Source organism: Molossus molossus, unplaced genomic scaffold (assembly GCF_014108415.1).
Source record: "Molossus molossus isolate mMolMol1 unplaced genomic scaffold, mMolMol1.p scaffold_m16_p_1, whole genome shotgun sequence".
Classification (NCBI taxonomy): Eukaryota; Metazoa; Chordata; class Mammalia; order Chiroptera; family Molossidae; genus Molossus; species Molossus molossus.
Genome location: NW_023425344.1, coordinates 145,399,032 through 145,426,333, shown reverse-complemented (window position 1 = coordinate 145,426,333; position 27,302 = coordinate 145,399,032). Strand labels below are relative to the sequence as shown.

General features: G+C 38.7%; 2 protein-coding genes and 1 non-coding gene across 8 annotated transcripts in view; 1 reads left to right on the top strand and 2 right to left on the bottom strand.

The window, feature by feature from the left end:
• RPGRIP1 (RPGR interacting protein 1) overlaps window positions 1–590 on the top strand; it is an 85,748-nt gene extending 85,158 nt beyond the window's left edge. For all 5 annotated transcript variants that reach the window (XM_036254373.1, XM_036254363.1, XM_036254391.1 and 2 more), the window contains one exon: window positions 260–590. In XM_036254373.1, the coding sequence (XP_036110266.1) occupies window positions 260–372 (113 nt within the window). In that variant the 3' untranslated portion in view covers window positions 373–590. The remainder of the gene's footprint in view (window positions 1–259) is intronic.
• Window positions 591–639: 49 nt separating this feature from the next.
• The window catches only part of SUPT16H (SPT16 homolog, facilitates chromatin remodeling subunit), a 55,267-nt gene continuing 28,604 nt past the window's right edge, over window positions 640–27,302 (bottom strand). Inside the window, exons 4-26 of one of the 2 annotated variants that reach the window (XM_036254402.1) lie at window positions 26,309–26,461; window positions 25,667–25,813; window positions 25,100–25,251; window positions 24,226–24,398; window positions 19,200–19,290; window positions 17,069–17,142; window positions 16,821–16,933; window positions 15,374–15,439; window positions 15,164–15,259; window positions 14,964–15,079; window positions 14,722–14,875; window positions 13,144–13,271; window positions 12,473–12,608; window positions 12,243–12,369; window positions 11,864–11,982; window positions 10,737–10,862; window positions 10,299–10,411; window positions 9,952–10,027; window positions 9,414–9,583; window positions 4,042–4,171; window positions 3,271–3,400; window positions 3,062–3,139; window positions 640–1,974 (exon numbers count right to left, since the gene is read on the bottom strand). In XM_036254402.1, coding sequence (XP_036110295.1) covers window positions 1,829–1,974; window positions 3,062–3,139; window positions 3,271–3,400; window positions 4,042–4,171; window positions 9,414–9,583; window positions 9,952–10,027; window positions 10,299–10,411; window positions 10,737–10,862; window positions 11,864–11,982; window positions 12,243–12,369; window positions 12,473–12,608; window positions 13,144–13,271; window positions 14,722–14,875; window positions 14,964–15,079; window positions 15,164–15,259; window positions 15,374–15,439; window positions 16,821–16,933; window positions 17,069–17,142; window positions 19,200–19,290; window positions 24,226–24,398; window positions 25,100–25,251; window positions 25,667–25,813; window positions 26,309–26,461 — 2,814 coding nt within the window. In that variant the 3' untranslated portion in view covers window positions 640–1,828. Of the gene's footprint in view, window positions 1,975–3,061; window positions 3,140–3,270; window positions 3,401–4,041; window positions 4,172–9,413; window positions 9,584–9,951; window positions 10,028–10,298; window positions 10,412–10,736; window positions 10,863–11,863; window positions 11,983–12,242; window positions 12,370–12,472; window positions 12,609–13,143; window positions 13,272–14,721; window positions 14,876–14,963; window positions 15,080–15,163; window positions 15,260–15,373; window positions 15,440–16,820; window positions 16,934–17,068; window positions 17,143–19,199; window positions 19,291–24,225; window positions 24,399–25,099; window positions 25,252–25,666; window positions 25,814–26,308; window positions 26,462–27,302 lie in introns of those variants that run through there. The other variant, XM_036254410.1, reaches the window with a different exon arrangement.
• On the bottom strand, window positions 15,915–16,050 carry LOC118622446. Its single transcript, XR_004958062.1, has one exon. It is a non-coding gene; the product is annotated as a small nucleolar RNA SNORA42/SNORA80 family (small nucleolar RNA).

The following is a 27,302-nucleotide window of genomic DNA, read 5'->3' as shown; positions in this document are numbered from 1 at the left end:
ACCTCTAAGCCAAACCGGCCTGGGCAATTATCTTCTACTTTTTAAAGACTCAGTTCAGGGATTGTCTCCAGAAAGCCTTTTCTAATTCCTCCATCCTGGGTTAGGTGCCACTTCTGTGTGTTCCCAAAGCATCTTGTTTTCATCATAGCACTAGACTGAATCTCCCTAAGAAATAAAGGAACTCCGTATCCTTAGCAACCAGCATGTGTTTCTTAACTGAATGATACTACTGACATGTTTCTTTTTCCTTCCCCAACAGTTGTTAGCCCCGAAGACCAGCTTACCCCAATAGGAAGTCTGAAAGTGTCCCTTCAAGCTGCTGCTGCCTTCCATGCTATTTACAAGGAGATGACTGAAGATTTGTTTTCATGATAGAACAAGTGCTATTCCATTCTAAACTCTATGAGGGAACCACAGTAAAAAGTCCCTTATAAAGTAACTTGCTAAGCCATGAATTTGGTTTACTGTGATGTCTAGTATCTCTCAACTTAATCATGAAAGTTTAGAATGTGAGCTTGTTTTTGTGACACTAGCTAGACAAAGGCATTATTTTCTAACACCTTAGCCCTCTACCAGGCCAGCAGGCTTGCTTTCAGGAACTGCAAAAGAACCGTCACAAAAGCTAAATTTACAAAAACAAAACAACAACAAAAAAAACCACAGTTTATTTATCTTTTAGTTCTTCCAAAATTGAAAATATCAAGTCCTACTGCTAAGGAGAAAAAACAAACAAACAAACAAATAAACAAAATTTGAGATCCCCTCCCCCCTCCTCTCTTAAAGTCACAGAACACAGAATGAACTGCAGTGGAACAGGTGGGTGCAGAGAACCAGGAGGGGGAGGATGGCAAGATAAACTCCCCAAATACTTAAAAAGCTGTTCAACAGAAACTGTGATAAATACAGGACAATGCAGGACAAGTAAAAATAAGGAGCAGCAGTGACGAGAGGCCCTGTTGTAGATGTGGCCTCTCTTCCTCTCTTCTTTTCTCATCAGGGTATTCTAGGCCCAAGGCACGACTCTTACCCCTTCCAGATCTAAATGTTGACTCCTTAGTAATGAGCCTCCACCTAGAAGCAGTATAGGAGGCACAGCTATTCTTACTAAGGTATATCAGAAAATCAACAACAGTAATTTTGTTTCTACCAATATACCATGCGTGAATCTGAAAGGAGAATGACACCAAGCCAGGGAGTGCCGCTGCTTCTTACGTCTTCAAGGCAGCAGAAATACCCCAGAATCTGCATGAGGCAAGAAAGCAGGAAAACTCAGACAGAGGTACCATCCTAATTTGCCTCACTAGCTCAAGTTGTATGGTTTATCATAACCATTAGCAAATTCCAAGAACCTGTTCTTGAGTCCTGCACAGATGGAACTTACGAGATATGAGGAAGGTCATGGCCGTAGGGTAGGATGGTGGATCAAATCTGCTGGTCAAGAACCACGGTACAAGTAGGTAAGAGTCACCTTGTACCAACATCTTGGAAATACAGCTTTGAAACATCAAAGAATAAGATGTCAGAAGCCCATGATGTCCTGGCAGAAGGTGACAGGAAGAGAGGAATGAAACGGTATTTATTAACAGCGGAAGCCTCTGCCCTTCTTCAAGAAACACCTCCTGCCTTGCCATCTGGATGGGGCCATTGGCACGTGTCCTGGTGGGCCTGGAATTCCCCGAGTAGATTGGTCCACACAAATGGCCCCCTAAACCCATAAACACAAATGGCAAAACTTCAAAAGAAAAAAAGGAAAAATACAGTTTCTGTCATGTAAAATTTTCAGGGGTTGGCTGGAGGAAGAATGGAGCTGAGGGCCAAAGTTCAGAAGTTACTTCCTCTTTTTCTTGGGGGGTGCAGAGCTGTGTCTGGAACCACGGTTAGAGCCACGGCCTGAACTGTGCACAGATGCCTTCCTCTTCCGGCTCATACTTCGACTCTGTTCTTCTTCTTCCTCGTAACGACTTTCACGGTCCGCTAAATGAGAGAACCAGGTTAACACTACTGGACAGCATGGACCGGTACAGAGAATATAGTTTGGAGTTAGACCTAAACTTTAATCTTGACTCACCTACCAGTTGTGTGATCTTGGGCAAATACTTAATATTTCTGAGCCTTGGTTTGTTTATAAAATAGAAAATTATAAACAAATAAGGATTGAATAAGGCAATCTAGGCAAAGTACCCATCACAATGCTTAGGATACAGTAGAGATTTCCTTTCATCTTTTTAAAAAGTTTTATTTATTGATTTTAGAGAGAGGAAGGCGAGGGAGGAGGAGAGAGAGGAAAGGAGAAGGGCAGAGAGGAGAACAGTGGGGGAGAGAGAGACAGAAACATGGATTTGTTGTTCTTATTTATGCAGTCATTGGCTGCTTTTTTTTTTTTTTTAAATCCTCACTCGAGGACATTTTTCCATTTTTTGTTCAGATAGAGTGGGAGGGAGAGAGAAGAGAGAGAGAGAAACATCGACGTGAAAGGGACACATCGAGTAGCTGCCACCCGCATGACCAACCAGGGCCGGGGACAAACTGCAACCGAGGTACGTGCCCTTAGCGGGAACCGAACCCGGGTCTCTCTGGACCACAGGCCGACACTCTAACTGCTGAGCCAAACCGGCCAGGGCCATTGGTTGCTTCTTGTATGGTGCCCTGGCCGGAGATTGAACCCGAAACCTTGGTGTATTGGGAGGATGCTCTAACTAACTGAGCTACCCTGCCAGGGCATTTCCTTTTATCTTCAACTTATATTTGGCATTTGGTTTCAGAGTAGTTAAACTGGCACTTTGAAAACATTCCTAACCTGGAAGAGGCCTAAAAAGTTACTATTATAGGACTTAGATTTGGGAAATTAATGGCTTAATTCTGGAGCCTGATAAGACTATGTGGCTATCATGGCGATGGGCCCATCGGGGGCTTGACCATATGAAAAAAGCATCCAATTAAGCCGTCTGCCTCTTGGAGAATATAGGCAATCCCAGACCTCATTTTCTCCATTGGTTAAGGATTGAAATCTGTTAGAAATATGTGCCTCAAGAAAATCAATCAAACAAACAAAATAATTTACCTTTCCGGGCTTCTTCCTCTAGTTCATCCCAATCCTTTCCACTCTCCTCTTCACTGCCCAATGATTCCTTGGAATAGTCTGGAATAAAATCGATTAAGCACTAGTCATTAGACTGGAATAGAATGACAATTCTTTCCTTTTACAAAAGTAGTTTCCAGAAATGACATTAGATTAGAAAGCCATAGAAACTTTTCCCTGTAAAGACTAACCTGATTCTTCTGCTTCTGATGAATAATCTTCATCACTGTCCTCTTCTTCTTCTTCATAGTCATCCTCTGAAGGATTAAAAGTCTCATCTTCTATTTCCGACTCTGAATCCCCTTCCTCAGCATCACTACCCTGGTGAATTAGAGAAAAATGATACTGTTTTATTAGATACCCTATGTATCTCTAATTCATAATTCTTATTTCTTTGTTAATCCTCACAGCGACTGGTTGTCTCCTGCACACGCCCCCACCAGGGCCAGAGATCGAACCTGCAACCTAGGTACGTGCCCTTGTGCCCCTGACCGGGAATCAAACCCGCAACCAACCCTTCAGTGCGGGGGAGGGGGGGGCGGGCATGGTGGTGGGGGCGCACAAGGTTCTAACCACTGAACAATACCGGCCAGGGCCATAATTCATATTTCTTAAAGATTCACATCATACTTCTTTGTTCAGAAATATTAACTGCAGAAATACTCTGGGTAATAATGCATTATGCAGAAGTGGGAGGACCATTTTTTAGAAAACAATTTTTGCAAAATGCACTGAAGAATTTTTTCCCCAGATACTAAGAACAGTTTTTGTATTTCAAGGAACTCTTGTCAATGGCTACTAATGCCCAGTTAATTTATCATCTACCCTAAAATTCATTTGGAGAAACAATAATACCAAGATGTATTCACAGCTTTTCCCACTTGGTCTGGTCTCTCATATGCTATTTCTACAGCATTCTCCTAATTGCCCAAATAATAACGGGAAACCCCACACTCACGCACCTCACCCTCAGGCTCCAGGAAAGACCAGCCACCTTGCTCGAAGAAGCCCTCAGGGTCATCAACAATAGTCTTCATGATTTTAGTCCAGTTGAGGGACTGTACGCCTTCTGTATACTTTAGGTCACAGGAACTGAGAGAAATAACATCACAAAGTCAAAATCAACGCTCTATATTTTCTGAGAGTGTCCAGTTGTCAAAATGGTGATTAGAATCTCTGAAGAGCAGACTGCCTTTTCTTAAATGTGTGGGATCAGGTATTCTTTGCACTGTGCCACCAGAACATGTCCAGACGACTGACGTTTGTTTCCCAGGGCACTAGGCCTCATATCAAAGCAGCACTCCAACTGCAGTAAGCTCTGTCCCTCAACCAAGTAAGTCTAAATTCATTTTCTTCCTCTTTTACATTTTCTTCAGGAAGGAAGAACCCACCTAGAACTTGGTAGGCTGCTTGAGTTGAGAGTAAGAGACAGAAAGGTAGAGAGAGGAGGATTTGGGGAGGCCGACGCAGCTGGAATTTATGGGACAAAACACTAGAGGATAGAGTGATAAGGAAAGCTCTGAAGATTTGCTGAGGGATCCCCTCAATTCTATGGCTGAGAACTGATCTGCACAAGCAAGAGAGGAAACTAATCAGAACTGGGCAAAGAAGCACTGTTAAAGCGGTTTGCCACACAATTCCCAGACCTTACAAAGAGGAGGAAATAATTCCTGTTCCCATCTGCTTCAATACACACAGGAAATCGGGAAGAGTCCTCAGAAGAGTGCTTCCTCAGCAATGGAACCAATTAGCCCCAGACTCAAGGCTGTTCTGATCCAGCACTCATGACACTTGAGAACAAGTCTTGAAAGATCATACGGAATCCAAGTAACTTAACTATACCTTAGAATAAAATCTAAAAAATTTAAAGTAACAAAACTTAGCACCTCAAAATGTGGAGCCACAATGTCTGGCAACCAATCTCAAATTACCTGACATGCAAAGAAGCGGGAGAAAAATCAACCAACAGAAAAAGATCCAGAAAATAAAGATGATGGATGAAGTAGCAAATAAAGATGTTAAAAAAGCAACTAGAAATATGTTCCATATGTTCAAGAAATAAGAGGGAAATTTGAAGATAATGATGAGATGAAAAAAGAAAATGTATGTAATTACTCTCAGGAAAAAAAGAGGGAGGACTGAGGAAAGAGCAAAACTATTTGAAGATTCATGGCCAGAACATTTCCAGTACAATGGAAACGTGTTGATAAAACCCACAGATCTAAGAAGCTCAATGCACACCAAACATTAGAATAATAATAAAGAAAACCATACCAAAACACCTAGTCATTAAAATGCTGAAAACCAATGAGAAATAGAAAATCTTAAAGCAGCCTAGGAAAAATAGAGGAACAAAGAATGATTGCAGCTATCTCATCAGAAATCCTAAAAGGTGGAAGACAAGAAGCAACACCTTAAATATTCAAAGAAAAGACTGTAAACGTACAATTCTATATCCAGCAAAAACACCTTCTGAATGAAAGTGAAATACTTTCAAGAAATAAGCTGAGATAATTTACACAGAAAACCTGCACCTCAAATGCTAAAAGTTTATGAGGCGAAGAAAAGTTATAGCAGGCTAGAGACAGAGGCTGGAACTACACTATGGCATGAAGAGCACCAGGAATGGTAAATATGAGTCATACAAAAGACTTTCCCCCCTCACTTTGTTAATTAAAAGGTAACTTTTAAAGCTAAAATAATGACAATAAATTGTGAAATTCATAGCATATTAAAAGTATAATGTATGGCCCTGGCCAGTTTGGCTCAGCAGTTAGAGCGTTGGCCTGCAGTCCAGAGAGACCCGGGTTTGGTTCCCGCTAAGGGCACGTACCTCGGCTGCAGTTTGTCCCCGGCCCTGGTTGGGTTGTGTGGGTGGCAGCTACTCGATGTGTCCCTTTCACGTCAATGTTTCTCTCTCTCTCCCCCTCCCCAAAAGTATAATGTATGACAATAGCAGAAAGGACAGAAGAGAAACTGAAGTTTAAGAACCTTCCAACAGTAGCAATGTATTATCTGAAAGCAGATTGTGATAAGATACATATGTAAACTTTACAGTGATTATTATAAAAGTAAAATAAAGAGGTGTAGCTAATCAGCCAGTTATGAAGATAATATAGTCATAAAATTAATCCAAAAGAAATCACACAAAGAGCGGAAGCAACATAGGACAGACGGAAAACAAATAGCAAGATGATAGATTTAAACCCAATCATACTGATAATTACATTAAATGTAAACGGTCTTTTTTCAACAATCCAATAAAAAGGTAGACATTCTCAGAATGGATTTAAAAAAGTGAGACCCAAATGTACTCTATATGTTATTTACAAGTAAACCACTTTAATATAAAGTAATGTAAGTTAAAAATAAAGGGACAGAAAAGCCAGTGTGGCTCAGTGATTGAGCATGAACCCATGGACCAAGAGGTTGCTGCTTTGATTCCTGGTCAAGGCACATGCCCAGGTTGTGAGCCAAATCCCCCTTGGGGGGCATGTAGGAGGCAGCCAATTGATGTTCTCTCTCATCGATGTTTCTCTCTCTCTCTCTCTCCTTCTCCTTTCCTCTCTAAAATCAATAAAGAAAAAAAATTAAAAATAAAATAAAAGGACAGAAAAAAGACTGGCCATGCTAACCAAAGGTAGAAGTCTAGAGTAATATCACAGCAAGTAGATTTCAAAACGAGGAATATTACTAGGAATGAGAGACATTTCATAATGATGAAAAAGAACCCAATAAAATTGATAATCCTCTAGTGAACATCTCAATCCCCTAGAAAGACCAACAAAAAGAGAAACCAAATTATCAACATTAGGAATAAAAGAGGATATTATAGATTATACAAACACTAAAGTTGGTAACTTAGATGAAACAGACCAGTTTGTTGAAAAACACAATTCTAAAATTTATATAGAATAGCCAAATTAATATTAGTCAACCTTTAAAAGGAACAAAAATGGAAGACTACTCTACCTGATATAAGACTTACTATAAAGCTACAATAAACAAGACAGTATGGTATCAATATAAGGACACACATATACTCGTGGAATAGAATGCAATTCAGAAATAGACCCTCCCCTACATGATCAATTTTTTTTCCCCCCAAGATGCCAAAGTAATTCAATGGGGAAGGGATCTTTTTTTCTTTTTTAATTTTATTTTTCTTTATGGATTTTAGAGAGAGAGAAACGGAGAGAGAGATAGAAACATCGATGAGAGAGAACATCAATTGACCGCCTCCTGCATGCCCCCCACTGGAGATTTGGCCCACAACCTGGGCATGTGCCCTGACTGGGAATCAAACTGGTGACCTCTTGGTGCATGGGTTGGCGCTCAACCACTGAGCCACACTGGCTGGGCTAAAGAATAATCTTTTCAACAATTCATGCTAGAATTTGAGATATATAAATACACACACACACACACACACACACACACACACACACAAACATATATCTCCAAAGTATGAACCTTGACCTTATACCACAGTAAAAAATAACTCAAAATGAATCACAAACCTGAATGTAAGGCCTAAGCCTATATGTCTCTAGAAGAGAGAAAAAATTTTATGGCCTTGAGTTAGGCAAAATTTATTAGATAAGACATAAGAGCACAAATACAAAATAAAAAGTTAACCAAACATGTCATGAAAATTTTACACTTCTGATTTGAAAAAGACACTTAAGAAAATGAAAAGACAAAGAAACTATTGGAAGGAAATACATGCAAAACCTATATTTGATGAAGGACTTGTATGTGGCCTAAAGAATTCTTCAGTTCAGTAACAGATTTTCGATATGAGCAAAAAATATAAAGATACTCCATTAAAGGTATTGTATGACACATAAGTATATAAAAAGGCGCTCAACATCATCAGTCATCATGGAAATGCAAACTGAAACCGAGAGACAGCACTACAAACCCACTACAGTGACTAATATAAAAAGCGCAACAACAACAAGTGCTGGTGCGGATGTGGAACAACTACAATTCTCACACACTGCAGATTTTCCAGCACTCTGGAAAATGATGTTATAGTTTCTTATAAAATTAAACATAAATTTAACCATATGACCAGCAACTCCAATCTTAGGTGATTTACCCAAGAGAAATAAAAACATATGTCCATACAAAGGCCTGTATATAATGTTTATAGCAGCTATTCATAATAGTTCCTAAGTGGAAATAACCCAAACATCTATTAACTGGTAAATGGGTTGAATATGGAATATTCACACAGTGGAATATTTCTTAGTAATAATAAGAAATGTAGTACTAATGTACAACTTGGATATATTTCAATAGCATTATGCTAAGTGAAGGATGCAAGATACAAAAGATTACATCCTGTATGTTTCCATATATGTAGAATTCTAGAATCTTCTAGATTCTTCTGTAAAGTATATAGTGACAGAAACCAGGGATGGGGTTAAGGAGATTGACTATAAAGGGGTATGAGTACTTTTAGGAGTGAAGGAAATGTTCTATATCCTTATTATGATGGCAGGTATGAGACTGTATACACTTGTTAGCACTCATTAAATCATATACTTTAATTGGTGAATATTATTACTTGGAACTTGTACCTCAATAAAGTTGATTTGAAAAGGTCATATGCATTTACACATAATATTTATGATTCTATATCACCTACCTGCACATGTTTCTTAGAAAAATCCTCAAGGAAACTATAAATTTCTATTTTTCTCAGTTTATTTCTAAGTTCTCAACATATTTCTGAAGAGGGGACTACAATTATAGTACCTCCCTTTCCCGGATAATGAAGGGGGAAGGCAGGAGGCAGAGTAAACTGTACCCATGCCTTCCCAAGCCTCTTACTTTACCTAGGCAGTGACAAATGCCTCCCTGTTTATTGAGGTTCTGGTACTTCCATGAGAAACACTTTTAGCTGAAGTGTGAGCATATGGTGCCAATGACTAAAATTAAAAAAACTTTGTCTCATCTCAGTATAAAGAAAGAGCGAATAAAAAATACTCCCCATTTTTTGTAATTATAAATGTGTATAGATCTTTCAAAAAATTTTTTTTTCTTTATTGATTTTAGAGAGAGAGGGAGAGATAGAAATATTGATGAGAGAGAACATCAACTGGCTGCCTCCTTCATGCCCCCCACTGGAGATCAGGCCCACAACCTGGGCATGTGCCCTGACTGGGAATTGAATTGGCCACCTCTTGGTGCGTGGGTTGACGCTCAACCACTGAGCCACACTGGCTGGGCAGTATATCAGATTTTTATGTACAACATACCATACTCACCTTTTACCATACAGGGTTCATGGGGTAAATGGGAAATTGCTGGCAGATATACTTACTTCAACCATTCCTTGATGGGGTCAAGAGAGGCTACAGGAATGGCGTTGATCATTGTTACTTTCTTGCTATAGTCCTTGTAGACAATTACCATATCAAAGTTCTTCAGGTGAAACTGAACCCGCTCAAAGTGAATCAGCTCCACTTCATCCAATGTTACCACAAAAGGTGGCTGTCAAGGAAGAACTGGATCATTATCATGCCCAAGCTCTAGCATTTTCAAATACTTTCAGAATCTAAATCATTACATAAAGGATAACTAAACTGCATTTTGGGTTTTTTGGAAAGTCTAACAGCAGTACAACATATTAAGGAGCCCCAATAAAATATGCAAGATCAAAATCTCAAGAATAAATTTAAGGAAATGGAAGAAACCATTAAACAACTATTTAAAGAGGCTTTTAAAGTATCATTTGTTCAACAAGTTTTATGTGTAAGATAAGTGAAAATCATAAGACATAATAACGATCTAGTTCTCAGAACACCTGTGTTCCTTTTTCTCTAATAATTTTCTTACTAAAAGGGGTAAGATATACTCACCCATTCTGTGGCGTTTACCAGTGCACTACTAGTGGGCTGAAGGAGGCAGGTACTCCTATAGGGAGCTCCATTAAATCTGAAAGAGAATAAGAAAAGAAACTCACATAAGACTAAACTCATTGCAAGAGAAACTGCTGCTGCTACACTAAACTTCTTTCCCTTTCCCGTTCCCAACAACTCCAGCATACTCAATACAGACTCATCTCCAGAGGAAGCCTCTCAGTTTTAGCTATTCATCCCAGCCCTTAAAGTTTCAAGAGGAAAAGGATATCTCAAAGGTTATCAGTTATATGAAAAAGGACATGGTAGACTAGTGAAACTTCAGGCCCCAAAAAGATGTATGTTACCCCAAGTCCCTAAAAGGCACTTCAAATTCCAGTTCCTCCTTAGTTAGAGCCTCTACTTTCTCAATGAAATTTTTAAAGGCAGTTTTCAGTTTGTGCCTCATTTCTCGTTCCATCTGTAGAAAAAAAAAAAGAATACGAGTTAATTATAGCTATCGCTTTACTTGTTAAGAGTATATCTCTTCAAAAAGTCTTAAGTGCTTTTGCAGTTATAACTATAATACTAATGGGTATACCCAATTAAAGGCCATCATACCATTAACTGTACAGCTGAGCCTGCAACCTAAGTCTAATCCACAGGCCACTCTGACACACCAGCTCAGCAGATGCCTGAGTCATCCTGCAGATTGATTCAGGGGTTGTTTACTAAATATAACAATTACTGAGCTCAGAGTTGGACCACATCACTACCCTGCAAATAAAATACTAGATTTCACAGACCTGCTCAGCGTAGAGATCATCTCGGTCATGCATGTGCTGATGTTTCCCCAAGTCCGTGGTGATCTCTCCCACTTCTGTGTAAAACTGTACATCTGTGTGCCGCTTCTTCCCAAACATGATGGCATTCTGAGGACACAAAGCAGAAAGGACAAGAAGAAAGTCAGAAGACTTAGTTTATACAACAGACAAGTAGGCACGATAACAACAACAAACAAAATGTGAAAATATAAAAATATCATTACTGGTAATGACAGCATTTATGTACAAATAGTTAAACCATTCCTGAAGTCACCATAAATTAATGACATCTGGGAATGTGAGAGTATAAATTTTAAAAAGTACTCCTACTTATTAGAATGAACTTTGGCGATTATGTTGGTAATAAATTGTGCCTACAGCAAAGACTTTCTATTTAAGAAAGAGGAATTTGGAGTCCTTGTTTTGGTGGTTATTATGTAGCACTAAAGGAACAAACATGCTTACCACCTTCTAGATGTCAGGCACTGTGGACTTTATAAACACTATTTTATTCAGACTTCTTAAAGACCTTATGTAATTGGTGACGTTTTTCATCACTATTTTATTATTATTATTTAAAAGTTTTTTTCCCCTTTATTGATTTTTAGAGAGAGGAAGTGAGGAGAGAGAGAGAAACATCAATGAGAGAGAACATTGAGTGGCTGCTTCCTGCATGCTCCCCACTGGGGATTGGGCCCACAACCAGGGCATATGTCCTGACTGGGAATCGAACTGGCAACCTCTTGGTGCATGGATCGACGCTCAACCACTGAGCCACACCAGCTGGACTATTATTATTATTTTTAATCCTCACCTAAGAATATTTTTTCCCACTGATTTCAGAGAATAAAAGGGGGAGAAGGAGTTGGGGGAGGAAGAGAAACATTGATGAGAGAGAGACACATCAATTGGTTGCCTCCCACATGTGCCCCAACCAAGCTGCAACCCAGGTATGTGCCCTTGACTAAAATCGAACCTGCGACCCTTTGGTCTGCAGGTCAACACTCACTGCTGAGCCAAACCGGGCCAGGGCTTTTATCATTATTTTAAAGGACAGAGGTCAATAGATCTTGCTCAAGGTCACATAGCTAGTGAGTAGAAAGGGGTACCTTGAGGTGAAAGTGCAAGACAATAATCATTTCTCCATCACAGGGCTGGAACAGTGCATGCTTGATGTTATTGTACAGAATATCCACTTTGTCTCCTCGAACAGATGTGAAGCGGAAACCTGGGGAGAGAAGTGGCGGAAGCAGCTCATTACCAAGCAGCCCCATGAGGTTGGCCAAAAGGCAGTGCATCTTTCTTGACTGACTTGAACAGGGTCAGAGGAAATGCCAACAACTGTACAGAGCTTTCTTATCATTCTGTCGACAGCAACTGTTAAACAGATTCCTCCCAGCATTTCCTTGTTATACTATATTATCTTGTCTTGTTCTTACAAACGTGCCCGTGACGACAAAACCCAGGCACATGAGAGATGATCCATACCATTGACATGGGCCTCCAGTGAACCTTGCATCCTCTTTTGGGCAATGTTTGGACGAATGTATAGATCTTTCAGTTTGGGGTTACTCCGGTTTAGATTGATCACCAGGGAGTCTTGTTTCACAATGCCCTAAGCAGAATAAAAACTAATGTGACTCTTCATGTACCTTGACATGTCCCCAAAACCCACACGTCCCTTTTTAGAAAGGTGCTTTGCCTCTGTCCAGGCTCACCTCCTTTTCTTTCTCTTCTGCTTCCCGAGTCTTATAACGCTTCTGCACTTCTTTTATAATTCGGAAAGCATTCTGAAGGTTCAAGGCTGGTACTGTCTGTTCTCCAGGTGCCTTCATATTTGAAGCTCGGTATGTACTGTAGAAAGAGGGAAGCATACATATGAGTTTCTTCATCAGACTAGATAACTTGCACTCATTACTATTTTTTGAAGAAAACAGTACCACTGAATGGAGAGACAATGTCTGGAAAGCCACGCCCCCAAAGGAACAACAACCCTCTTCCTTTCTTCTCTCTTAAACAGAGAATGTTATGAATGGCTAATCCATTCGATGGGGCAATTGCATTTATTTTTCAAATCTGGCATAACCTCCTAAATCATCCCATTCCCCGCAATGAAGGAACAGACTCCAATACGGCATACATTTCCCCGAGATTCTATTACAAAGTATGTGTAGTAAGTACTGTATGAAATATTTTCATGAGGAGTCTAAATTATGTTTCATCCTCAAAATAATACAACGCCTGCAAGGTGGTCCTAAATAAGTGCCACAGTGGGAGGAGGCCTTGCCATTCACTACACGGGTGAGGACAGCACAGAGGATGAAATGTTTCTGAGACTGCCCCTCTGGCCAGTAGGGATTTGGGGATAATTGTTTTCCTGGGGACTCACATTTCCTTGACAAAAGTGGCTTCTGGGTTAGGAAAAATGTTGCCCTCATTCCTGCCCAGAGCACTGCCTGGGCAATAGAAGTTAATTCGCAAGTAAGTATAATCTCCTTCCACCGACATACTTATATTCTGTTTGAAAAAAAGAAAAAGCATTAAAATAAACAAGTAAACAAACAGGATTCTTTCCTGGATAGAAATGAGGAGTTATAGAGATGCTAAAATTAAGTTAGGAGTACAAGCTGAGCGCTAAACCTTAGTCTAAATCTAATACACTACATATTTAGCATATCTTTTTATATGACCTAATTTTCTTCTAAAAGATCCTGAGTTTTCTAAGCACTTTATGCCATATGTAAAACTACAGGCTAAAAAAGACTTTAAAAAATCCTCTCTAAACAGGACATACATATGGCCAAGAGACATAGGGAAAAATGATTAACATCACTAATCATCAGAGAGATACAAATGAAAACAAATATGAGGTTATCACCTCACACCTGTCAGAATGGCCGCCATCAACAAATCATCAAACAAGTGCTGGCAAGGGTGTGGAGAAAAGGGGACCCCTAGTACATTGCTGGTGGGAATACAGACTGGTGCAGCCACTGTGAGAAACATTATGTTGTTACCTCAAAAAGTTAAAAATTGAATTGCCATTTGACCCAGTAATCCCTCTTCTAGGAATATACCCTAAGAAGACTAAAACACCAATCAGAAGAATATATGTAGCCCTATGTTCATAGCAGCAGTATTTACAATAGCTAAGATCTGGAAACAGCCCAAGTGTCCATCAGTAGACGAATGGATAAAAAAGCGGTGGTACATGTACACAATGGAGTACTATGCAGCTGTAAGAAAGAAAGATCTCTTATCCTTTGAGACAACATGGAGGAACCTGGAAAGTATTATCTTAAGTGAAACAAGTCAAGCAGAGAAAGACAAATATCACATGATTTCACTTATTTCTGGAATATAATGAACTAAACAAACTGATGGACATAGACAACAAAGCTGGGGATGGGGTGGATGGGGATGGGGAGGAGGGTATCAATGGGGGGAAAAAGAAGTAACATCTGTAACAAAAATAAATAAATTTAAAAAAAACACAAAAAACAGTTCAGCCCTGGCCGGTTTGGCTCAGCGGTTAGAGCGTTGGCCTGCAGTCCAGAGTGACGCAGGTTCGGTTCCCACTAAGAGCATGTACTTCAGTTGCAGTCTGTCCCTGGCCCTGGTTGGGCTGTGTGGGTGGCAGCCACTCGATGTGTCCCTTTCACATCAATGTTTCTCTCTCTCTCTCTTCCTCTCTCTCCCTCCTGCTCTGTCTGAATAAAAAATGTCCACAGGTGAGGATAAATAAATAAATAAGTTCAAAAAGGAAAAATTTTCTAGACTAGATCATTAAACTTTGTACAAAGTGAAAACCAAGAAGGAAGAAAAAATGATGGCAGAAGATAAGTGAGAAGGGTAGAGTCTGAAAGAGAAGAGTAGGAGAGGTGATTTAGACAAAATAATCATCTATGGTAAGCCCAATTACTATTTTAAGAAATAGTTTGTAGGGAACCTAATTCAACATTAGTACCTTGATCGTGGCAATGTGAAAAGGTGTCGCTATGCCAAACACAGGCATTATTACAGTCTCGTATTTCTTATCAATATAGATCTTCATTTCCCGAATATGTGGTTCCTTAGGCATCAAAGATGGGTTTTTATAGGATACATTCGATTTGCGAGCTCTGGAGTAGAGATAAAAAGGTATATGAGAAATTTCTGCAAACCATATATAATCCTGAGACAGTCTCACTGCTCAATGCAAACTCTTACTTCTGAATCTGCTGTTCTCCTTTCTGTTCGGTCAATCGCCTCTTTGCTTCCTCATTGAGTTGAGCTGCCAGTTCTTTTTGATGCGCCCTTCGCTTCTCTTCTGCAGTCATCTCATTCTAGAGAAGAAAAAATCCCAAGCTGTCAGAACATGTGAACCATGACTGATACAAAATCTATGTAGTTTACAACAGTAAACTCACTCGTGTTCTTTCTGTAAGTAATGCTGCCCGTGAACCTCTTCCCAACAGGTCCTCAGCCTCATCTTTCTCCTCTTCCTCTTCTTCTTCATCCTCATTCTATAGGGAAAAAAATCATAATCAGAAATTGGGGTTTTATTTTTTTGGCCAATTATTTTTTATATTCTTCACTGTACCCAAATTTCCTATATCATGCATTTATCCTCTTCCTACCTTTAGAAAAATCCCTACATTCTTTACTTTCTTCTTCACGGAAGTGAGAACAGTGGCCGGGCCATCCTAGAATAAAAGGGAGAAGTCAGGCATCTATAAGAGCTTTTATTTATTTTTATTTTTATCCTCACACGAGGACATTTTTTTGTTCAGATAGAGTGGGAGGGAGAGAGAGAAACATTGATGTGAAAGGGACACATTGAGTGGTCACCACCCACACGACCCAACTGGGGCCGGAGACAAATTGCAACCGGGGTACATGCCCTTAGCGGGAACTGAACCTGGGTCTCTCCAGACCGCAGGCTGACGCTCTAACCGCTGAGCCTAACTGGCCAGGGCTATAAGAGCTTTTAAATGAAACACTTCACCTTCTAACCTAATATGTATCTGGACAATGCTTTGAACTACTGGATACTACCAGATTCTTTAATAATAAATATAGTTCTTAGGTCCCAACATCTCGATAGGTACTGTATTTTTGGAGGCAACATTGGGATCATGTTTAAGAATATAATCTTGATCTGCCCCCCTCCCCACTGCCCACTGTGTAACCCACTTTAGTGCCGGCACCGTATGGACAGAGGCTAGGCAATGGTTCAAGGCCACAGTTTGTACTGGCATGGGGCATTATGAAGACCCAGGGGGATGACAGGCCTGCCAGAAATCCAAACCCATGCATACAGGCTTGATTTGAAACCTGGCTCAATCACTGTCTTGCTGTTATAGCATTTGGCAAGTTACCTAAACTTCTCTGTGTCTCAGTTTCTTTTTCTGTATATGAAGATAAGAGTATCTACTTAATAGGGTTATTGTTAGGATTCAATAAATGAATGCATAAAAGTGCTTAGCATATAAGAACATTGAAATATTTACTATCATCATTGCCATGACCAAGAATCAGTTTTTCCTAAGTGGAAAAAAAAAAAAAAAGCCACAGAAGACCACAAATGTACAGAAAAGGCAAATCCTCAGAGACAGAAAGTAGTTTAGTCATTGTTTAGGCCTAGGGGACTGGGGGGGGGGGGGGGGATGGGGAATGAGTGCTAATGGGTACAGAGTTTCTAAGGTTATAAAAATGTTCTAAAATTAGACTATGGTGATGACTGAACAAATGTGAATACACTAAAAATCAGAAAACTGTACACTTTAAGTGGGTGAATTATATGGTATGTACATTGAAGTTCAATAAAGCCATTATTTTTAAAAATCAGTTCCATTATTAGAATCAACTCCTGATATTACCAAGGTTCAAGCCACAATGTGATAGAAGTGTGGTTTAAAGCATTTCCTGTACTTGGACTACAATCTCTATTCCTAGCTGTATTGGGTCAGGCTATCATATGAATCTCTCCCCTTGGCTAGCATTTAACAAAGACTTTTAAGAAGTACAAAATGTCCCTCCAAAGTCAATTCACAAGCACTCAAAAGTTTAAGAAGCAATGCACACCTCATCCACAAGAACTGTGTCACCAATGAATAGGGCATAGGTTTTCTCTTCTGGTTTCTTCCCTTCCTTGTTAGTCAGGTCTGAGAATCCCAAATTGATGCTGAAAACCATCCCTAAAATAGCAAAATAGAAATCAGACTATGACTGTGAAAGAATGGAGAAATGTAGATTTTATATAGAAAAGAGGAAGATAAAGCTAAAGGAATGATTCAAAACAGTCTTTCCTATTGCATGCATGTAAAACTCACCTTTCTTCAGTTTGTACTGATTTTTACTATTAATTACTAAAGAGCCTTCACGGAATTCAATTCCCATTCCAAACCTAAAAAAGAAACAAAGAGAAACTTTAGCAACAGGCTAACAGATCTTGTACACGGGTCAAGTACAATATATTCTGTTTCTTTCTTTCTTTCTTTTTTTAGTTTGAAGTGAAAGAGTTTATTAGTGGAGCAGTAGGACAGAGAGAAGGCTACTTCATAGGCAGAGCAGCCTCTTTTTTTGTTTTCTTCCAATAACAATTTATTGACAACATATGCTGGGAGCAAGATCTCAAATGCTCCCACAGTATATTCTATTTTAAGTTTCAAGCAAAGGCAGGCAAACATGTTGAGTGATTTGCTGCTGCTACTGATCAGTCAGTTAAGGAAGAAGATAAGAGAATAGTCTTTGCACTTCTACGTTGGAAAATAATATCCTAAGTACCCCTAATTAAATTCTTTATTTTAGCTTATTCACTCACATTTAAATTTTAATCTCTACCATGAAATCAAGTTAGTTTTCCTATTAACTTAGCAGAGACTATTAAGGGGCACATCACGAAACCAGTAATAATTGGATTAATAGAGACAATCTTTAGTGGAATGTTGATAATTAGACTTACTGAGTCACCTGGGCCAAGAGTTGGTATTAGATCAATATTTCCTCTTGCCCATTAGAGAAGCCCAGAAAATAACTATATAACCCAGACTAATTTCCACGTAAGGAGATTGCCTAGAGCTTTTGTTTTCCAAAATCTCTTTGATTCTATAAAATATTATCAGTTATTTCTAGGTGTTCACTGGTCAAATACATTTGTGAAACACTGGGTTAAATAAAAATTCAAACAATCTTTTCAAAAACAATAAGATCTCAGAGTATTTAAAATATTTTTACCCCAAGTTACTTTATTTATTTAATTACAGTTTACATTCAATATTATTTTGTATCAGTTCCAGGTGCACAGTATAGTGTTAGATAGTCACATATTTTACAAAGTGTTCTTCCTGATATTTCCAGTGCTCACCTGACACCACACAGTTATTACAATATTACGGACTATATTTCTTATGCTGTACTTTACAGCCCCATGATTATTTTGTAACTACCAATCTGTACTTCTCAATCCTTTCAACCTCTGCCCCTCTGGCAATCATCAGTCTGTTCCCTTATCTATGAATCTGTTTATGTTTTCTTTGTTCATTCACATTGTTCTTTAGAGTCTACATGTAAGTGAAATCACATGGTATCCCTTTCTCTGACTGACTTATTTCACAAAGCATACTACTATACATCGACCAGTTGCTTCTAGTACATACCTGGACTGGGGATCAAACCCCAAACCTGGGTATGTGCCCTGACTGGGAAGTGAACCCAAGACTTTTCAGTGTATGGGATGATGCTCCAACCGATCCACACTGGCTAGAGCAAGATTTTGTTCTTTTATATGGCTGAGTAATATTCCATTGTATATATGTACCACAGTTGCTTTTTATCCACTTGTCTATTTAAGGGCACTTGGATTGCTTCCATTGCTTAGCTATTGTAAATAACACTGCAGTGAACACAGGGGTGGAAATATTCTTTCAAGTTAGTGTTTTGGGTTTCTTCAGATACATACCCAGAAGTGGAATCACTGGGTCATAAGGCTTACAGCGTTCAATTTTCAAATGTGGAAATACATCATGTAATGTTCCCTAACATTTGTAATTTAAGCCTGGAACACTTACCGACTTCTACATCAATCTAGAGCAGAACTTAAATCTTTCTCACATTCTCTGATAACACTGTGTGTCTGGTACACAGCCAAGTTCAATAGTGCATAAATGCTGGTTGAACCAATCTAAGAATATTTTCCTTGACCATGGCCAGTCATAAAAATTGACTCTGGCCTGGCTGGTGTGGCACAGTGGTTGAGCACTGACCCATGAACTGAGAGGATGCTGGTTCAATTCCCGGTCAGGGCAAATGTCCAGGTGTGGGCCAAATCCCCAATGGGAGGCATGCCGGAGGCAGTCAATTGATGTTCTCTCTCACTGATGATTCCATCTCTCTCTCCTTCTCTAAACAATTAAGAAAAAAAAAAAATTGACTGAGTGACAACATACATCCATAGCATCTTACCCTAGGTTTTTGGTAATTTTGTTCAGCAGTTCTGGCTTCTGCTTTTTAACCACGTCCATGACTGCATTATACACATCACATATCTTTACACCTGATGACAAGACAGAAAAAGAACATTAAGTATCTTCCAAAAAAATAAACAAAACCGCATTAAAAAAATTTTATTAATTTATTTTTGTTACAGATATCCCCCCCACCCCCAGACACCCTCCTCCCTATCCCACCATGCCCCTGACCCCTCAGGCAAGCACTGTTGTCTCTGTCCATTGGTTATGTGTACATGTATATATAAGTTACTTGACAAAACCTCATTTTAAAATCAACTTTTCCACCTGGCCAGAGTAGCTCAGGTGGTTAAGCATCAAATGGCTGCTGGTTCGATTCCTAGTCAGGGCACATACCTGGGCTGCAGGCTCAATCCCTGGTTGGGGCATGTGAGGAGGGCAACCAATCTCTCTCTCTCTCTCTCTCTCCCTCCCTCCCTCCCTCCCTCTCGGATTAAAAAATAAATAAATAAAATAAACCCCTGCCCCTCCACCTATTATGTCTCCTAAAGCAGTGTTTCTCAAAGTATGAAACAAGAAATACAGTTCCTTTCAGGAATGGTAGAACTTAGAAATTTGTATTTTCTAAAATAATCCATTCTGTCATTTTTTAAAGGAACACTACTTTAAATATGTTTTTAAAAATTGATTTCAGAATTAGGGAGAGGGAGAGAGAGAGAGAGAACCATTGAAGAGAAAGAAACATCCATCAGCTGTCTCCCGCATGCCCCCCAACTAGGAATTGAGTCCGCAATCCAGGCATGTGCCCTGACTGGGAAATGAACTGTGACCTCTCAGTTCATGGGATGACGCTCAACCAACTGAGCACACCGGGCAAACCATCCTGTCATTTTTAATGACACTATTTGAGAATCATGGCCTGGGAGACTGTGGAACATTAGTGGTCTCAGTGAAATAACCTTTTAAGGGTTTGATAAATGGCAACACATTGAAGTTACTATACCTTTGAAAAGCAGGACTATAGAAGGAGTGAATTATTGTTAGAAGGACTCTGGCCTTAATTTTTCAGGATTTAGGATATAAATAGGTAGCTTAAGCCAGACTAATCCAGATGATAACCTCAGAGGGACCTTTATCCTCATCAAACCATGTATGACCATGATTTCCAATAGAATTACTTAAAATTGACTTGAGATTGTCATGGAAAAATGGTGCCTGGAACCTCTGAGTAACATGAGTTGGCTTACAAAGTGTTTTAAAGGTGGTAAATAGTTTCATTTAGCCATTTGGGAGTGCACAGTGTCAAGGCAAAAGAAGTGATTCCTTACTTAGCAGGGTTGCTATTAATTCTGCTCTTACACTAATATTATCACTATCCATTCAGTGTAGAAATACCATTACACATACTGTTGGTAGATATACCAGTTCTCAAATCTTTCTAAGGTTCTCCTAAATTCATACACTAAAAAGATCATACACTGTGATCAAGTGGGATTTATACGAAGACTGCAAGGATGATTCAACACGCACATGTCAATCAATGTGATACACTACATTAACAATATAAAGAATAAAAACAATGTAATTATCTCAATAGATGTAGAAAGAGCATCTGACAAAATTCAATATCCATTTACAAAAACATCAATATCGAAGGAATGTACATCAATATAATAAAGGCCATATATGACAAGCCCACACCTAACATGATACTTAATGGTGAAAAGCTGAAAGTTTTTCCTCTAAGATCAGGAATAAAACAAAGGTGCCCTCTTGCCCACTTTCATTCAACAAAGTATTGAAAGTCCTAGCCAAAGCAATTAGGTAAGAAAAATAAAAGGTATCCAAATAGAAAAGGAAAACTGCCACTATTTGCAGATGATATACTATATAAAGAAAACCCAAAAAATGTTAGAATAAATAAATTCAGTAAAGTTGCAGGATACAAAGTCAATATACAGATATCTGTTGAGTCTGTAAAACTAATAATAAACTATCAGAATTAAGAAAAGAACCCCATTTTATAATTGCATCAAAAATAATTAAATACCCAGAAATAAATTTAATCAAGGACATGAAAGACCTATACACTGAAAACTGTATGACATTGATGAAGAAATTGAAGACATAAATTCCATGTTCATGGACTGGAAGAATGTCCATACTACTGACGCAATCTACAAATTCAATGCAATCTCTGTCAATATCCCAATGACCTTTTACACAGAATTAGAACAAAAAATTCTAAAATTTTTATGAAACCACAAAAAATCATGATCAGCCAAAGCAATCCTGAGAAAAAAGAACACACCTGGAGGTGTATCCTTCCTTATTTCAAACTATATTACAAAGCTGTAATAATCAGAACAGCAAGAGACCGTCATAAAAACAGACACAAAGATCAATGGAACAGAATAGAAAGCCCAGAAATAAACCCATGCATATATGATCAGTTAATTAATGACAAAGGAGCCAAGTACATACGATGGAGAAAGACACTCTCTTCAACAAATGGTGTTGAGAAAACTCAACTGTAACTTTTAGGAAAAATGAAACTGAACTACTATCTTACAGCATACACAAAAATTAACTCAAAATTGATTACAGACTTGAATAGAAGACCTGAAATCATAGACCTCCTAGGAGAAAATACAGGGGTGGGCAAAAGTAGGTTTACAGTTGTGAGTACACACAACAGTTTATTATTATATTATTTATTAATTACTGTAGTATTTTCTGTATGATCAACTGTAAACCTACTTTTGCCCACCCCCCAGTACAGACAGTAAAATTCTTGGTGATGATTGGATATGAACCAAAAGCAAAGGCAACAACAGCAGAAATCAACAAGTGGGACTACATCATACTAAAAAGCTTCTGCACAGCAAAGAAAATCATTAAAAAAATGAAAGGCAACTAACGGAACAGAAGAAAATATTTGCAAACCACATATCTGAGAAGAATTAATATCCAAAATGTACAAATAACTTATCCCTCAACAGTAATAAAACAAACAATATGACTTAAAAATGGGCAGAAATCCGAATAGATCTTTTCCCAAAGAAAACATATAGATGGCCAACAGGGACACAAAAAGATGCTCAACATCACTACTCATCAGGGAAATGCAAATCAAAACCACAATGAGGTATCACCTCACACCTTTTAGAATGGCTATTAACAAAAAGACAAGAAATAGCCCTGGCCGGTTTGGGTCAGTGGTTAGAGTGTCAGCCTCCAGACCAAAGAGACCCCGGTTTGGTGCCCACTAAGGGCACGTACCTCGGTTGCGGTTTGTCCCCGGCCCTGGTTGGGGTTGTGTGGGTGGCAACCAGTCGATGTGTCCCTCTCAGATCGATGTTTCTCTCTCTTCCTCCCTCGCTCCCTCTCGCTCTATCTGAAGATAAATGCAAAAATGTCCTCAGGTGAGGATAAAAAAAAGACAAGAAATAAGTGTTGGCAAGGATGTGGAGAAAAGGAAACTATTGTGCACTGTAGGTGGGATTGTAAATTGGTGCAATCACTATTGGAAACAGTATGGCAGTTCCACAAAAAATGGAAAACAGAACTGCAATATGATCCAGCAATTCCACTTCTGGGTATTTATCCAAATAAATAAACAAACAAAAACACAACCCCACGAAAACACTAAGTGGAAAAGATATATGCACCACAAGGTTCACTGCAGCATGATTTACAGCAGTCAAGATAAGGAAATAACCTAAGTGTCCATCAACAGATGAATGCATAAAGAAAATGTGGTACAATTAACATTTGAACACCAGTTTAAATTGCATGGGTCCACTTATACATGGATAAATACTGCAAATAAATACTGCAAATAAATACTGCAAATATATATACCTTATGATTTCTTCATAATATTTTCTCTCTAGCTTTACTTTATTGTAAGAATACAGTGTATGATACACATAATATAGAAAATATGTGTTTATGTTATCCAGTCAACTGTAGGCTATTAGTAAAATTTTGAGGATTCCAAAGTCATATGTGGATTTTCAACTTTGAGGGAAGTCAGTGTCTCTAAACCCTGTGTTGTTCAAGGGTTAATTGTGTACACACACACTGGAATATTACTAAGGCATAAAAGAATGAAATCTTGTCATCTGCAACAGAGGAACCATAGGGCATTATACTCAGTGAAATAAGTTAGACAGAGAGACAAATACCGTATGATCTCACTCATATATGGACTCTAATAAACCAACCAACCAACCAAGCTCATAGAGAGAACAGACTGGTGGCTGACACAGGCAGAGGGTGGGAAGTGGGTAAAATGGGTGAAGGGAGTAAAAAAGTACAAACTTGCAGTTATAAAATAAGTCATGGAGATGTAATATACAGTATGGCAATGACAGTTAATAAATACTAAATCATTATGTTACACACCTGAACTAATATAATTTTGTATGTCAATTATACCTCAATTAAAAGTAAATTTCTAGCCCTGGCCAGTTTGGCTCAGCGGTTAGAGCGTCGGCCTGCGGTCCAGAGAGACCCGGGTTCGGTTCCCGCTAAGGGCGCGTACTTCGGTTGCAAGTTTGTCCCCGGCCCTGGTTGGTCGTGCGGGTGGCAGCCACTCGATGTGTCCCTTCACGTTGATGTTTCTCTCTCTCTCTCCCTTTCTCTCTCTCCCTCCCACTCTATCTGTACAAAAAATGGAAAAATATTCTCGGGTGAGGATAAAAAAACAACAACAACAACAACAAAAAAAAGTAAATTTCTAAATTCTAAAGAGTAACAAGGCCACAATATTTTATGAAGATCTGGACACAGAGGTGTAACCTGTCAGAGATTTTTGTAAAGATCAATGTAAAACCACAATAACCACTTATGCCTAAAAGAAAAGTAGACTCAAGAACTAAATGGTAGAATAATTAGAGGTCAGTAAAATCTAATTCTATTTTTAGTATGAGAGCCTCAGGGATATAAACTCCCATAAATATTAATAACACTGTTGTTACATGATTTCCAAACCTTCTTTTAATAAGGCACCTCACCATGTCTTAATTCCTTTAGCAGCTCCTCTTGAAGCTGGAGCAAAAAGTTGTAATTTTCTTGAACTTCCTGAGAAGGGTCAACCATCAAAGTGCGAACAAGGTTGGAGCAGTAAGATTTGAAACGAATACCCATGGCACAAGTGATGGCACCAAAATGCATGTGATTCTTGTCACTAGAGACCAAAGGAAGAAAGCATTTCATTGATTACCCAAACTAGGCAAGTCCTTAGTATCACTGACACAAAACATCTGTAATCACTAACTTTCCTGCTATCTCCCAAAGATGAACCAGAAAAAGCATCTAAACTATTTAAAAATAATAATAAATAAACCAGTTTGTAAAGGATCTGAAATAAAATTAGTAACTAAAACTTTTAGGATAAAAGTTAAGTGAAAAGTTGAGTTGTACCCCAATTATGCAAAAGATATACTAAGTTTTAGTCATTATATTCTAAGAATACGGTGGTGAGGAGTTATTTATCCACAAGTCCACTACGAACTACAGTATTCACTATTCGCTCTGAATTGGTCCTTTCAGACTTGACCACAAAAAAAAGAGAGGTAATTTTAAAAATTAGAAGAGGAATTACTTTATAGAACACCTAATAACATTTTTATGTTTTAGAGGGGCATGTTTTATATTTTTTTGCCAGGTATTTTTAATCATTTAGAAAAATGCTCAAGTAAGAAATGAGTAACTATGTGAAATAAAACAGAAATATGCATGGAATAAGAAAAGAAGGCAATAAAGAAGGCTGACTAATAGTTATCCTGTCACCTCCTATTTTTCTGAGTTTCAGAATGAGTCAAAGAAAAAATAGGCTAAAGTTGAAATGCTCCAGCTGTTGTTTTACTTTGAAGTTCTCATACTTACCTCACCACACTGAACTTGAGATTATAGTTGCCACCACTCTGAATGATAGGAGGATAACACATTTCCACAGTAGAGGGGTCTGCCCCAGCTAGGTATTTTTTCTCTTCAATGGCCTTTTCCACAGACTCAGCCAGTTTGCTGTGTCGAACTTTCTGTAAGTGTACCCAGAAATGAAACAATACTAGAGGGTGGCAAAAAGGGGAGCTGCGATTTGGGATGTTATCAATGGAAGACAACACATATCCTGATATCATTTAAGATGCTATAAAAGTCTTACAGGAAATGATTTATGCGCCAGACAATATACTGGTATACATCCAAAGCAAATTTAGAGATATGTGGAATTCACAGCTATTCAAGGAATTCTCAAGTAAAATACTGGGTAAACTCAAGAAACTATTGTGCAGGCTTAGTTATTTTAGAAGAGAGCTGGGACAATGACACATGCCCAAATTAATTATCAAAGGCTTAATTTCAAGGAAGCTGAACACATACTGAAACACTGCATGGTAGGGATTTATTTCTGCTTCATTAAAACAGGAAAAACACTTTACCCTCTGCATTTACCTCATCTGCATCAACTATTTCCATGACTCTTTCTTTGAAGAATTTGTTGAAGACCTCAGAAGTGATGCTGGCTGCTTTCTTCATTAGGTTGAGCTCCCCGTCCTCCTTTACAGCAATGGTATAGGCCACAACTGCGCTGATATCTATCTGTAGTCAAAGTGATGAGAGTTTCTAACATGCAGATAAGGAATTGCTAAATAAATGCATCTCTCCCAATGTAGTTTGCAGAATATCTAAATATTCTTTTCTTGGATTGAATAAACATCTGAACTAGCTCTTTACCACGTCATTGTGCATATTTTAAGAGGCATTAAACTAATGTATCATTTTAAATGTAAATTTAACTCTCCAGAGGTTTTTGTAAAGGCTAAAGAAAGACAGGCAAGAGGTCAAAAGAAAAAAAACCCAAAATTTTTCTAGAGACCTTTTTTCAAGAGACTTTTCTAAGTAGTTGAACTATCTCTTTAATGCCTCATTCCTAAGTGAAAAGAAAAATGACTTACTGCTCAGTCGCAGGGAATGAAAATGGAAATGTAAATAAATGTATAGTTTTCCCACATTCTCTGCACTATTTGTTATGGAAGCCCGTCAGACTTTTGCCTTCTCCATTCCCAATTTGCTTGTTTCCAGGAGAATTCTTACTTTGTCAAAGCCCTCTTTGTTGAGGCAGTCATTCCAGCTCTTCATGAACTCTCCAGGGAATTTGTCTTTGCTAAATACTCCAATCTTCTTGCCATTCTTGCTTTCTTTAATGGCTTCAATCATTTTGTCAAAGCTGCTCTTATTACTTTCATTCTATCAGTGTCACAGGAAAGAAGAGAGGTTTGTCAACTGGATTTAGAATTAGACATCTATGTTCTACTAGTAAAAAAAACCGGCAGAGACAAATATTCTAAACCCTGGAAAGAATAAATTCCAACCCTATACCCTACCTCCTTCTTTAGGGCAGACAGTAACAAACCAAAGGTTAACACAAAATTTCTTTGAATATATATATAGATATATTTTTTAATCCTCACCCAAGGATATTTTCCCACTTACCTCAGATAGAGTGGGAAGGAGGGGGGGGGGAGAGAGAAAAACATTGACGTGAAAAAGAAACATCGTCTGGCTGCCTCCTATACGACCCTGACCAGGGCCGAGGATAAACTGCAACCGAGGTACGTGCCCTTGACCGAATTGGTCCACAGGCTGACACTCTAACTGCTGAGCCAAACCAGCCAGGGTTGTTTGAATATTTTAATATGCCTAAGTGAAGTGCCATATAAACTGACAAGATTATTTCCTCCCTGCCCCAGGAACAGCTGGAGCAACTCAAACACATAGGTGAACAATATTCTGAGAAAAAAAATCTTTCTCACGTGAGCAGTATGACACACACAAAAAAACTACATATAATAAAAACTGGAACTGCTCTGGCTGGTTTGCTCAGTGGTTAGTGTCAGCCTGTAGACCAAAGAATCATAAGTTAGATAGATTCCGGTCAAGGGCATGTACCTTGGTTGTGGTTCGGTCCCCGGCCCTGGTAGGGGTCGTGGGAGAGGCAACCAATCAATGTGTCTCTCTCACGTTGATATCTCTCTCTCTCTCTCTCCCCTACTCTGTCTGAAGATAAGAATAGAAAAAAGCATCCTCG